The sequence below is a fragment of the Magnolia sinica genome, chromosome 4, assembly GCF_029962835.1.
Source record: "Magnolia sinica isolate HGM2019 chromosome 4, MsV1, whole genome shotgun sequence".
Classification (NCBI taxonomy): Eukaryota; Viridiplantae; Streptophyta; class Magnoliopsida; order Magnoliales; family Magnoliaceae; genus Magnolia; species Magnolia sinica.
This window is the reverse complement of record NC_080576.1, coordinates 29181840-29196281: the sequence shown is the minus strand read 5'-3', so window position 1 is coordinate 29196281 and position 14442 is coordinate 29181840. Positions and strand designations below refer to the sequence as shown.

The following is a 14442-nucleotide window of genomic DNA, read 5'->3' as shown; positions in this document are numbered from 1 at the left end:
GTTCTGTTGTGGAGTATCAGAACAGGTGATTTGATGAATAATCCCATGACCCTGAAGATATGTACGAAAATCTGTTGAGAGATATTCTCTTCCTGAGTCAGAGCGGAGAGTTTGAACTTTTACCCGAAATTGAGTGTCCAACATAGAGTGAAATAACTTAAAATTTTCAAAAACCTGTGACTTAAGAGTGCAGAAAGTAAATCCAGGTGTAACATGTGAAATCATCAATAAATATAACACAGTATCGTAACCCAGAGAGAGACATAATTGGTGAAGGACCCCAGACATCCATATGCACTAGTTCAAATATAGATGATGATTTTGTAGTACTTAGAGAAAAGGGAATACACTTACTTTTGGTAGCGCAGGAAAGGTTGGATCTGTCAGGAGGTGGTGCCGGTGTTGAAGGAGGTGCCGGATCAGGATGTGCAGCTGAAGATGGTGGTGCCGGATCAGATCAGCTGAGATCGGTGTAGCTCTGATACCATGAAAGCAAAGAGAAACTGAAAGCAAAGAGAAACGATTCTCCTTTGGTTTTCTTGTATTTGAGACAACCCAAAGGGATTGAATATATAGAGATCTACAGCCATCTATACAAGGTAAATGATAAAGAGAGAATCATCTATCTATGGAAATTAGCTATACAAGGCATGTGGCTATACAAGGCTTGTGGCCTGTCTAACAAGAAGCATCTCTCTCTATCCATACACCCGAGTGGAAATGGCCGTGGAAATGTCAGATTTCTTCTCAGATCTTGCATTTTCCTGCAATCGAGGCATGCTTAAAGCAAGAGACGGACGAATACCATGCTTTCCGATGATTTTGCATACGAGTACGTTGCAGAATTGTTAATTTCAGGCTTTCTGAAGGTTCTTTTAGCAGATTTGGTAATTTCCAAGTTTTTTTTCTTCGATTTGTAACAGATTCCAGGGTTCTTAGGGCAGATTCATAGAATTAGGGTTTTCTGTGGTGTTTTTGTTTTGAATGATTTGGTGGTTTCTAGGGTTCGTTGTGAGCTTCTGTGGGTTTTGAAGGGTTTCAAGTATTCTTGTTATTTGCATAATTGAGGGCAGATTGGCACAATTAGGGTTTTCTGAGGTTTCCTTTTTTTCAAAAAAATTGTGGTTTCTCGTAAATCCTGCATGGGCAACCTGATGTAACGGGTTGGTTAGTTAAAGTAGCTTCTCCTACTCCAACATCATATATGATACGTCAAAAAACTTATTCTGGTTTGCGAGATCCGACTGTTTTAAGGTTCTGACGGTCCTGATCACTTCCACCTCCAATCGGGCCTTCTTTGTTCCATCTTTGCCATGAAAGTGTCTGCGACCTGCTCTACATCACCCTGGTTGCTGCTTGTTATGCCATTTGGGAGGAGACTGTGGCAGCTGGGGTGATGTTCTCATAATTGGGCCAGATGTTCTGATTTGCTGTTTGATACAATTGTGATATTTGTTTTGCTGTTTGATGCAGTTGTGACATTTGTTTTGCTGGTTGATGCAGATTATAGAAGATTTGTTTGATTGTGATTGCTTGAGCTGTTGTTTGCTATTTCAAGCAGTTGTGGTTGAGTTGCCGTTTGCTAAGTCAAGTAGTTGTGGTTGAGTTGCCGTTTGCTAATTCAAGTAGTTGTGGCAGAGCAATTTGATTGCGGCAGCTTGGTATAGTGGAACATGCAAGTCTGCTTGCTGCTGGTAGTTGCAGGATAGGTGGATTTGTTATGGGTGCTTCAGCTGCAGGGGTGTCTTTTGGCTACCTGTTCAGATGAGGGATGGCTGATCTTGCTGGATGCCATATCAGGTGTTTGATAAAATGCCGCACAGGCTCGAACTCGGCTCGAACTGGCCCGAGTTGTTGACCGATCCGAGTCGAGCTGGCCAGACAGGCTGAGGACCGAGCCGAGCCGAGTTTGATCTGGGTTAGGTACTGGCTGAGTCGAGCCGAGCTGTGCCAAGCTCGATTCAGACCGACTCGTGTACAGCTCTATGAGCTATCATCAACTCACTGTTATTCTGTCTGGAATCCTAATGGGCAAATAAACAAAAGGGCAAGGACCGGTCCCCATTTCCTTTTGACATGGTTCACTATGGGCAATGGTGAGATACATCCATAGTGATTTTTTCAATGCAGCCTTCAGTATTAAGCTATAGGTGCATGTTTTTCTGTTCAATAGAATTTCTGGATGCATGCAGCCTTGAGTATTAAACTAAAGGTGTGTATATGTTTCTATTCTTTGAGCCATTGAAGGGTCATTCATGTACTGATGCATTATTTACATATTGTCCCTTTTGTTAATGTGTTTCATTATGATGTTAAGTGGAATTTGTAGAATCCGAAGCTCTACCAAGTTGACTAGCATACCATTTCATCCTTTATTTTCATTATCAAAAAATTCATTACCGTGGTAGAAATTTGTCCATGGAATTCTCTCTTGATGGAATGGTTAAAAGGCTCGCTGACTCCGACCAACTTGTTCTGTCCTGAGTTGAGTTGGGGCTGAATTCGCCTGACTTGGCTGTTTTGGAGGTAAATCATGATATCAAACCAGATTGGGTCTGACCTTGTCTGAATCAACTCTGATGAGCCACATCAAACTTGCTTGAGTCAATATTAGCTCTCTCTTGTTGTACTCTAATAGCTGGATTGCCTTTCATGCAGGTGAATCCAATCATGGGCTGATGCACCAGAATAGTAGTTGATAATTGCATATCCTTCAACAATCCCACACACAGTAAGCTAATTCTCAGCATGTGTCACTGTTATTACTTTTTTTCCTCTTAAACTAATGGGTCTTAAATTCATAGGAAGTTTGGGGCCTCCAGCCTCCTGAAAAATTGTATAGTAGAAAGTCAGTAATCCTTTTCAATCCTAGAATCTTTTCAGAGTAAACATCGCAAGTATACAACAGAGAAAGACCTCCACAGCTGTAGCGCTTGCTAATTGGAACAAGTCCGCATACGCCACATTCGAATATTTGTCCTTGATAGGTTGAAGAAGTTTTAACACATTCACAAGACCTGAAACACAAAATTATTAGGCAAGTGTAACACCGACCCAAGAAACATTTTGTAGACTGGACCTCCATTACCAGCATTGGTAGCATGCTTTAGCTCCATTTCGAATCTTAGACTGGACCTCCATTAGCATCACTCCTCTGGCTAAAAACATCTGATAACAATTCACCCCTCTTCCAACTTATGGAGAGACGCATTGCAATTCGGTCATCACTGTTAGTGTAAAAGCATTGTTTGCTGCTTTTATGTTGGTTTACACAGGATACTTTTTCTGGTCTATGTTGAGAAAATCGTGGTGTAAACCATTATCAAAGACCAGCATAGTATTGAAATTAGGTTGTCTTTGTATGTTATGGATATTGTGATTTCCTTGCAATCATTGCGGAAAAAAAAAAATAAAATTCTCGTGCTATGTTTGAACGATAAGGACTACCAAAGTAGCATTAGTAGAATAACAAGAATATCATTCAAGGATGTTAATTTTCTTTTCTAAGCACCTCTAATTACCCTTTTCTGTTCAACCATGATCTCCATTGACAGGTTGTCTTGCCCCTCTCCCCAAACTTAGTGTCTCTAATCCATCGGCAAAACCCCTGGCCTATGCTCTCATGAGACAACGTTTTCAGTTTTGCATTCTGCATCAGCCAATTCATCCTAGAAAATTTTGAGATATCAATCTACATGAGACTAAGGATTGAAAACGGATTACGGTTTACAATACATGTCACCATTGAAACTGGGTTGTATTCCTCTTCAGGCTGTTTTGTGATTGTATTGGTATGGTACAGGCATCTCTTATGAACAAAACTGTTTGTATCTATCCAGCAATACACACTGGTCCGGAACCATAAATCTTGTACAGGATGCTTTATTGATAGTTGGAAGGATTTTACCTTTCAAAATTCTCTGATAGCTGGTACTTTTGGAGAGATGCAGTTGATTATATCATACAGAAAGGCTGATTTATTGTGGGCCCTGTTGTCGATGGAGCATAAATCTAAAATCATACTGATTGATCAATCTTTGTTATCCAATCAATCTTCTTCTTTGTTGTCTACGATCTTTCTAAGATTATGTTTTCTACAAAAGTTTTGGTTTCTGTTGATTGTGGCCTTTTTTGGGTCTTTTCTTATTTTTATATTTTTAGAGATTCATTTGTGTTTTTAATAGCTATTGGTTGAGCTAATCTAGTATGCTTCTCTCTCTTGTGGATCTTTAGCCAGACATGGGGCTGACTTAATATGAGATAATATGACAAATATTAATATGATATAGTGATTTAGCTATATGGGATTGAATTCTGTTTTTGGGTTTTTTTTTTTCCTTGTAAAGGATTGGGATTGTTTTTTTTTTTTTTTTTTTTGAAATGCATAACATTTTTGGAGTTTGAATATCGTGTTCTTAATATCTTGCATTACTGTAACTGTTGTGGGCTTTGTTTGGTTTCTATAGATTATAATTGAGTTGTGAAGAATATGATTTTTTCTTTCTTTCTCAATTTTGATTTGTGGAAATGTTGCTAATGTGATCTTTGGATTGTTTGTGTTGATGCCCATGTTTTGATGTTTGTGTTGATACCCATGTTTTTACTTTTGAAAAATGTATATGTTCTCATAATCTTTAGCTTGTTTGTGTTGATTCCCACGTTTTGATTTTTGAAGAATGTGTGTGTGCATGTGTTTACATCTTTGGCTTGTTTGTGTTCATGTCCATGTTTTGATTTTTGAAGAATGTGTGGTGTTGGATATCTTTGGCTGTTTGGCATGTTGTGTTATGCCATGTTCTGGTTTTTGAAGTGTTTGTTAAAGCTTGTACAGCATACCATTCAGGTTTTAAGGAGTTCTACATGTGGGGGCCATTGTTCAATTATCCAAACTGCTGATGGCTGCCTTTAGGGCCCACGAAAGAGCTTAAGATTCCTTGATTGCGGCCCTTCTATTTGTTGACCACCCACAGAAATGTTTGGAATTTAAAGCTTGTACAACATACATTTCAGGTTTTAAAGCTTTTACAGCATACCATTCAGCTTTGTACATCATACGATTCCTCAATATTTGTACAGCATAACATACAGGTTTTAAAGCTTGTACAGCATACTCTGTATTGTTTGTTTAGAATCAATACTCATGTTAGCTATAGGACATTATCCTGAAAATTAGGCCACGTCAAAGTTCAAGTGGGCCACACCATAGGGAAGGATGAAGATTTCCTACTAGGCAGTTTCACCAACAGAGGCATCATTTCATCAAATCATAATTTCTAAATAATTTTGCCTTATTTATTTTTATGTAGGTTCTCAAGCGCTCATCCAGTGTCAGTATCAGTCATGTATGAGTACAGTAAGGCGTTGCATGTATGGATATTCAATGCACTGAATTCATTGGAGCTGAAGTCACTTGAGGAGCCAATTTACCTTTTTGGACAATTCTTTAAGAAGCCCTTGGAATGCTTGACGCTTGGTAATCAGTCTTTATTCAATGGCATTCTTTATATTAACATGGAGTTAAACAACATGATCTCTATGCTGAGGATCAAAGCAGAATTATATTTGTAATTGTTGGGTGCCGGAGCATGAAAGTACATTCGAGATCCCCAATTGTTAGCCTTCATAGATGCAGAGGTGTGAATGTTTGTTAGTTGAAGAGGATTGTATGATCTCGTAGCCAAGGATATGCAGTGTACTTAGGTTTTCAGTTAGTCCAAGTGGAGCTCATGGCACAAAGCTCCAGCCTCCCCGGCCATCAGTCTGTTAGACTTGACAATGAATGGACCATGCCCCAAAAATCTCCCAGAATGGAATAATCCTGGGCACCAGTCCCGTGTCCTCTCAATTGAATGTGGCCCACTGCTTTATTTCACTCATCAACCTTCTATTTGAAGGCCACAGATTGAGAAGATGTTTGGAGCATGGTCCATCTACTGTCGGGGCCCAAATGAGCAATTGTCTGCATTACCGAGTGTGATGAGCCCATCTGTAAGCTGAAACCAGAGTGCACAATGAATATCCTTGGATCAAGGATCATGTAATTCCTCCATCTTGAAAGCTTTCCTTTAAATGAGATTATGTCTTAAGGTTTGGAATCATTGAGGATGAAAACTAATCCATTTAAGTCTCCACTGTTTCATAGTGAGCACAGTTAATGCTTTGCAGACACCAGTGATCAATGCAAGCATGGTAAGCTTCTTTCCATTGATATTGTTCTTGGTTGTTTCAATAGCTCTGAGCCCTTCTGGCATTCACAGCTGCATTATTTTTTCATGTCTTATTGGGGCCAGGTTTTATGCGACAGGCATTTTGGAGGGATAAACTACCCAGTTGGTGGTGTTGGTGGAATTGCGAAGGCGTTAGTGAAAGGCTTAGTAGATAAGGGCAGTAAAATACTCTATAAAGCTAATGTGACTAATATTATACTCGAGCATGGAAAGGCTGTAAGTGCTACCACCTACAGATAATGCTCACAATTCTTGGCTTTCTAACCATAATATTACCAGATTAATTTTTCCCTCACTATTGCTAATGCTGTCTTACAACTGCTTGAATCTTGCAGGTGAGAGTGAGGCTTTCAGATGGAAGGAAGTTTTTCTCCAAAACCGTAATATCAAATGCAACTAGAAGGGATACCTTTGGTAAGTTCTTGGCCATAACACTGCAAAATGTGACCTTTGCCATGTCTTCTTGTCAATGTATTTGTACGCCAGATTTTGTGGGAACTAGTCTAGTTTATTTTGAGAAGATGACGAATTCACTAAGATTCTCTTTGGTTTTCCAATTTCCTATTAAATGTGGTAACATTTTTTGTTTAAGGGTTGAAACTGTCTTGCAAATAGGAAAAAAATCCCAACGCATGTTGTGTCGTGAATGCCTATCATGGATTATTTATGATTCTCAATGTTTTAGCCAGGCCTCATGACACTCGTTTTACTGTGTGAAATGAACAAGATTTCATATGGTTATGTTTCCATCCTATCAAATGTTTAGTCATGTTGTGCACATTTGGTTGTTTTCAGTATGTTGAGGTCTTGTTGATATTTAATTCCGTCTATTTTGAGGAATTTCTCTAGGTTACACTGTCATTTAGATCTTGTTCAATAACCATCGTGTTTCTATTTTTTCCAGGTCATTTTTCAAAAGATCTTAACCTAACCAAAATTTGAAGTTAAGCAGCCTGACTGATAGGTAAAAACATCCAAACATGGTGCCTACATGCTGAAGAGTTCGTGTTTTATACCCTTGCTCTGTATTGGCATGTGTGGTTGCTTGATTTGGTGGTCGAATTTTGGAAGTGGGACCCAATTGATTCCAGGGATTCTCAATTCTGATAAGTTGGGATTCATGGGCCATGGTTTGACCACCGATATGTCGTGCCCCACTGTGGATGGACAATGCCACAAAAATCTCCTTGATAGGACGATTATTCCGTTTCAATTTTAGCCAACAACATAAACCGTTATGTAGTGGGTTGCGACAGATCCTTGTTCAACTGAAAAAAGGTCCCAATAGCGGAGCATCTTGCAGGGATATTTCCATGCAGTTCTCCATCTGTAGTGGGTTGCGACAGATCAATCGTTTGGATTACTAAACCGTGGGCCCCACCTGTTACAGGGTTTTGCTACAGCTATAAAATCAGTGGGCCACCTGAGGCTCGGAATCACCTCATTTTTAGCTGAAGTATATCTTTCAATGGGCTTATTGCATTGATTATCTAACATGTCACACATGAATGTCATTTTGGGGTAGTAAAGATGATTTACTTTATCCAATTCATCATCCTGTGAATAGATTACAGAATTCCCCTTAGCCAAAATCTAGGCCGCTGGATACAATTTTTGGATTCCACGGGATTTCAGTTACAGGCTGCCAAGCACAAATGAAGATTCCAAATAACTTTGATTCCGGTGTAGTTACGATTTGGATTCCAATTCATTAGCCAAACGAGCCCTACAAAATGTTGGTCAGGGTTCCTCAAAACACTACATTGCGTTGGCTGGCAGAGTTATGGTCATTGGCCAGTTTGCAGTGGTCCATGCATTGGACTTCTGTTGCAAGACTCAGATTCTTTCCTTGTATATATATTTTAAATCTTGGGGAGGGATTAGCCTGAAGAATCCACTGTTTTTTTTTCCAGCTTATTTTGTTTACTGAAATGGTTCTCTGCATGTTTTAAAGCAGGTGAAGGATTGGGTGTTATTGAGAAAAAAAAAAGGTGATTCTGCAACGTACTGGAACTAGATCTGTTTGGTTCCCCATTTGCAGCAAATGGCATCAGCTAGTGTGGTGCCTGCGACTGGATTGAGAAACACAAGTGGAAATGCTATCAGCATGGATAGGTTGCCTGAAGAAATGAATGATATGAAGATAGGGGATGACAAGGTAGGTTTTAATATAATCTTATCTCTGCTTGCTTGATAGCATATTAGCCTTCTCTATGAAATGTGAATTTTCTTCTAGGAAATGGAAACTGCTGTGGTCGATGGAAACGGGTCATATAATCATGACAACTATTGGGGGTAGAAATGGCCAACCAAAGCAGGTAATCACTAGGAGTCAAATCTTTTTAAGTCGAATGAAGAGTTGAAGAATTGGAAAGTGTGTAGTGCAAAGAGGATTTGCTTTTATTTCTCTGAGTTGTTACATTATTATTTTAGGAATTTTCATGTTCACTAGCATTACTATGTGGAAATATAGATTACCACGTCTTTTTTTGGTTCTTGATGAGTGATGAATGTCATTACGTATGTTTCCATTTATTACCTTTAGTATCTGGTAGTGTTATTATCATGTGTTTGATGTTTTTATTAATTGCACATGGTTTGTCTGATAAACCTTGTTCATTTTGATGGCAGACAATAAGCTACATGGCCGAGCGTGTTGTAGGGCATGGATCATTTGGAATTGTTTTCCAGGTAAGCTTCTCCACTTTTAACCATGGATCATTCAACAATGCTATATTCATGTAATATACCCATCAATCTGTTATTTTCATCAATAGAGAATCTAGTCTTTTCAGTTCATATCGATGCTCCCTCATTATGGTTTCATGCTCCTGCAAAACTGTTTTGAGTGAATTTTCTGATTGTGAACTGAGTGAAAATTGTCCATATCTTGATAAATTCTCTAGACTATTGATGCTATTTTATTTTTTGTGCTGATTTTATTTCAATGAAAAACATGTCACGTGTCTCTGCTTTGATTTGCTTTAATGCTTTTAGGAACATTGTAGAAATACAATCCCCAAGAAATTGTCACTCCGTATTAGTTGATGATTCCATGCACACTTTTATTTATTCTTTTTTTTTTTTTCTTTTTTTCGAATGTTGATGGCAAAAAATTGGATTTTACCGAATAGACCTCAATGATCACATATTCACAGGCAATGAATGCTTTTTCGCACGAGTTACATTGCTTCCCTCTGCATTTTCATCTATCAAGAAGCACCTCCATGTAATTGGTAATCTATGTATCGTCTATACATCCAAGCATTATTTGGTAAAATAAAACAGTGAGAAATGAATAAAGGGAAGGGCTGTTTACGTCTAAAGGATTTTTGCTTTACTGTAATTACATGTAATGACCTCCCTAATATGCCATACCTGAAAATCTCACAGATAGAAAATCATATGCATCAACCCTCTTTCGTTAGGCATGGAGTGTTCCTATTTTCTTTCTCAGCTATCTATTTATCAGCCACCAAGTAGGGTTAGGATTCTCCAAAATATTATAATTAATCTACAAATTTCATGGATACTAAATGATTGAAATTCCAATAACAAGCTCCATGGGGCATTTTTAGAAAATAAAAAAGCCACTAGAGGGGGCAGCAGGGGCAGAATTCCAAAAGAAAACAAAGCTCCATGGGGCATTTTTAGAAAAAAAAAAACCCAAAGCATCATCCTACAAATGTTCTGGTTCATGAAATTGATATCAATCATATACCCTTCAAAAAGAAAAGAAAAACATATGTTAATTTTACTTCCTCCATCCTTTCTTTCCTTTTCATTCATATCTTTTCTCTCTGAAAACATATTTGAAGCTAGCTTGGTTGTCAGGGATGTAAACCAACTTCCTTTGCTTCTTGAAATGTTCAAATTATTTCTTTAACAATGAAATTTTTCTCTAGTTTTTCATCCTCTTGAAACAAATGAACTTGTCATTTATTTGCAAAAGCAAAAGTGCAAAGCTGGGTTAGATGTGTTTGCTGAGATGTCTGTTTCATGCCCTTCAACTTGCTTGTAATGTTATTTTTTGCAGAGCATCCTGAGTAGTACAGGATAACAGTGCAGGACCCAAATCTTCAGATACCACTGCCACAGATGTGGCAGGGTGGAGGCAAGATGCCACTGATGAGTTCATGCTTGAGAGTTCCCGCAAACGAGAACGCCTTCATGTCATGTGCAGATAACACGTGCTAGCCTATGATCTGGTCTCCAACCACCACTGAAATGGCACCACAGGAGGTTTTCAGCTTCTTATCAACAGTTTCATGCAAATATTTCAGTGAAAAACGTGCTGCTACTGTGAGTATTCTTTTCTAATAAAAAACTAGGGACAAGTTTGAATAGTTGTTGAATAGCCTTGCAATTCTTTTTGTTGATGCCTTGTGAAATAATACCACTGGTTCTTTTTGGGAGTTTGTTAGTGAGTTTTCTTCTGTCGTATTTCCAGGAGTGATCCATTACTGGCAGAAAAAAAAAAAGTTCCCAAAAATTAAAATTGTGCTGGAAATTGAAAATTTGCGCGGTTTTCAACCGCAAGTATTTGCGACGCCCTATTTCAGGAACTGTTAGCAACCGTTCCTAATTTTTCGCGACGCCCTATTTAGCCACGGTTCAAAACCGTTCCTAAATAGGAATTTTGGGTCAAGCAACTACCCGAATGCATGGAAGCTGTCAACACATACTATTCTATTTACGACATCATCGACATGTACAGCTTGTATTCTCCCATCTGTGTGGACCCCAACACACCCACGTCGAGACAGTTGCGGAAGATTGAAGGCATTGCACCAAAAGTAGTCGCGAAGTCTGTTAAGTAATTGCCAATCGCCCGTTGAGATGGAATTTTTAGCCCATCTCTTCAGAAAATCATAAACCGAGAACAATGGTGTTTTTATCTTTTTCGTAGGATGGCTGGCATAGGAAGCCAACAGGCTATGATCCATGCGTTGATTATCATCTCGAAGCATACTTCAATTGGCGTGAAGTGCAAGAAGCTTTACATGCTAATGTAACAAAAATCCCTTATGCTTGGACTCTTTGCATGTAAGCTGAGTTCGAAATATAGTAATTTAGTGATTCGACACACTTAACTAAGTGAGTTAATAGGGTTTACTCGCTCGTGTCAGTTTGTTTGACTTTAAGGGTAGTGGATTTGATCAGTTGAAGGAAATATACAATGTCAAGCACAATGTTTGTTCGACCAAACGAAAACTACATGTGGGGCCCATCATCTGATGATCTCAAGTGACCATATGGTAGGGGGGCCCATAATCTCCCTCATCGGATGGTACATACTATGTCAATTTCATCATGTCAAATGTGATCTAACAATTGTAGCCGTACATTTCCATTGGATGGCTATGATCATCAGATGGGCTTGACTCGCTTCACGACGGGCTTCGACTGATATACCCACCAGGCCTTAAATTTAAGCTTGTTTGTCAACTGTGCCTAACAGCCATTCATCCTGGCCGAGACCCTTTAAATTGAAAGGCATTTTTGTCATATATCAATCAAGATGGGCCACACCTAATGAACGAACTGGATCTTCCATTAAAAAAATAATCAGGACTTGGGCCTTGGTGGGCTTGGTTCTAGATTTTAACAAGCCCGGCCGGTTGACAGTTAATGTTCACTGTGACTTGGGTGCATGTTAGCATTTATACTGTAGAATTGCTAACTTATTCTTGAATTTTTATCTTATTACAGTGATGCCATCGAAAATTGGAACGATGCACCTGCGTCAGTCCTTCCAGTTATCAGAAAACTCATAGCTGCCGGCATTCGGGTTTGGGTTTTCAGGTGAAGCCTTTCTACAGAGCAAGTTCCATAGAAAAAATTCATCTTACCACTAAGGTGGGCCAACTGACACAACTACGATCATGTGGGTCATGGGAAAGAACAGGTCCAATATGGTTTGTTCAAGTTCTCAAGGTCATCCTGATCAGATGATCACAATCATTCAAGTTCCTGCTAAAATGGATAATAAGACCATTTTTATTTCCAGGCCCTTATTTGAATGGCCTTTGTTGATCATATGTGGACCCACTTAAAAATTTTCAATGTAATAAGGTAAGAAGAAATTCCAATTGGGTCATCTCGGACTTCAATTTTGGGCCTCAAAATAAATAAAAAATCCTACATGTTCAATTCTCATCTTCTTTTTTAATCTTATATGAAATTTTGTGTTTTTATTTATTTATTTATTTATTCAGTGGAGATATCCGACGGAAGAATTCTGGCAACTGCCACGAGATACACATTGAACAAACTTGGATTGAACGAATGCATGGTACAACCATCAGGAGGTAATGATCTTAATTTACTTATTTTTTATTTAATTTTTATATTCAAATAAAAAATTTCCTTGCTTTCTTTCATTTTTTGGGTGATTTTCTAGGTTGGCGGATTTACAATAGTTTACGACGGGTTGACATTTGTCACCTTGAGGGGAGCGGGCCACCAAGTTCCAACATTCGTTCCAAAGCGCTCACGCCAGCTTATTAATCATTTCTTAGCCAATAAGCAGCTGCCAAAGTCTCCATTTTGATTATTTGATATAGGGTCCCGTTTAGGTTGCCACATGAAAATGAGTTCATCTCATATTATTTAATCATAATTATGTATTAGAGATCATTTTTTTCGGTATGAATTAAAAAAATATAAACAACATTTTATAGAAATTGTGATCTTTAATACATAATTGATTCATTAAAATGAAATGAACTCATTATATAGTGGCAGCCAAACAGGCACTAAGGTTTTATCATTTATTTATGTTTTAAATTTTATATTTACTTGTTTTTATGTTTTTTTTTTTTTTTTTTTCATTTTTTCAATATAGTTATTCTATTTTTAGTTGAAATTAACTGTAATTAGATGCCTATTATCAAAATTAAAAAAGAAAACTTGATTTATTTTTTTTTCAAGTATTTTTTTGGATTCTAAGTTGGAAACTTTTTTAATTTTTTTAAAGGTAGATCATATACATGCTACTATATGTGCCAACATGGCTGGCAGGTATATCATGTTCAAGACATCCATCAGGTGGGTCCCAACATTTAGATTTTCTCACTCGAAAACTAATCCAGTTTAGCAGGTCCAGATGGTAGAGATAGTTGGATTAGCAAGGTCGGTACAATTAGAAATAATACTACTCAATTACTCTCACGGTATTGGAAGAACGTTAATTGTATTGATTTGGATGGACGAGATGCAAAACCTTATCTCTAGTGGACAAATCTGACCATTCAGTTGAGACAGAGAGATTTTACCTTCTCCCAAGAGAACAATCTGGAAGATGTGACAGATTTAGATAAGGATCCATTGGATGGATGCTCTATAGTCTTCCATACAGGAAAAACATCATTTAATATAGAGAGAAGTTTTATTCCATTCACATATTCATGCATCAAACGTCATCACTCTTTATTAAAATAAAGAGGCTCTTTATGAAAATAAAAAAAGCATGGGACCCCCGGATACTCAGCTCATGGCACTTGATACGCAGGCACTTAGAAATGGTACATTTGGCATATATTAACAAAAATTGAACCTAACTAAATAGTGAAATTGCTTGGAGATGTACTTCAGATGCCTCAATTGACATGTAGCTCAGATGAATGTGGAATGGGTCACAACAATTGTTTGTTGAAATATGATCATTTTCCGAAAGTAAAGAGGGCTTTGTGATTTTGGAATCATCTTATAAGCCCCATCAAAACAATTTTATTCTACTGAAAAGATGAGTGAATGTACTTTCAAATAACTCAAATAACTTTATATTAAATAAATATAATAAATGAATAAATCAAATGTTCCACAGTTCAGGTGGTAGTATAAGTGAAGATAACATCGTTTCTACCTCAATTGAGAGTCGACACCAAGACCTTAGCATTGGTATCTTAAATCAGTCTACCACTTGAGCTATGGATCAGTGTGCATTCCTTTGGCCATTCGACCCTACTCACTCCTTTACCCCTCAACCTTACCCCCTAATTGCGGATCCCACTTAGACATGTCTCTTAAATCCCCACCAAAATATTTCAAGGTATGAACCTAAAAAATGAAGCAAATCCAAATCTACATAATTCACTGATACAAACTTTACAAACTTTTGATGGGCTTTTGAATGAAGCTGATATTTGTGTAGGCCTGTTCTAATCAAGGAGCTAATATTTGTGTATTCCTCTCATGCAGATCATTAACTTAA

The 14442-nt window shown here is 37.9% G+C and overlaps 2 protein-coding genes across 2 annotated transcripts in view; one reads left to right on the top strand and one right to left on the bottom strand.

Moving 5' to 3' along the window:
• The window catches only part of LOC131242923 (nicotinamidase 2-like), a 48380-nt gene that overhangs the window by 30510 nt on the left and 3428 nt on the right, over nucleotides 1–14442 (bottom strand). The window lies entirely within an intron of this gene.
• On the top strand, nucleotides 807–12507 carry LOC131244102 (prolycopene isomerase, chloroplastic-like). The gene is made up of 8 exons (XM_058243760.1): nucleotides 807–887; nucleotides 1504–1577; nucleotides 5307–5473; nucleotides 5518–5634; nucleotides 6143–6189; nucleotides 6291–6443; nucleotides 6563–6641; nucleotides 11940–12507. The coding sequence occupies exons 1-8, from the start codon at nucleotides 807–809 to the stop codon at nucleotides 12002–12004; spliced, it is 783 nt and encodes a 260-aa protein (XP_058099743.1). The 3' UTR covers nucleotides 12005–12507.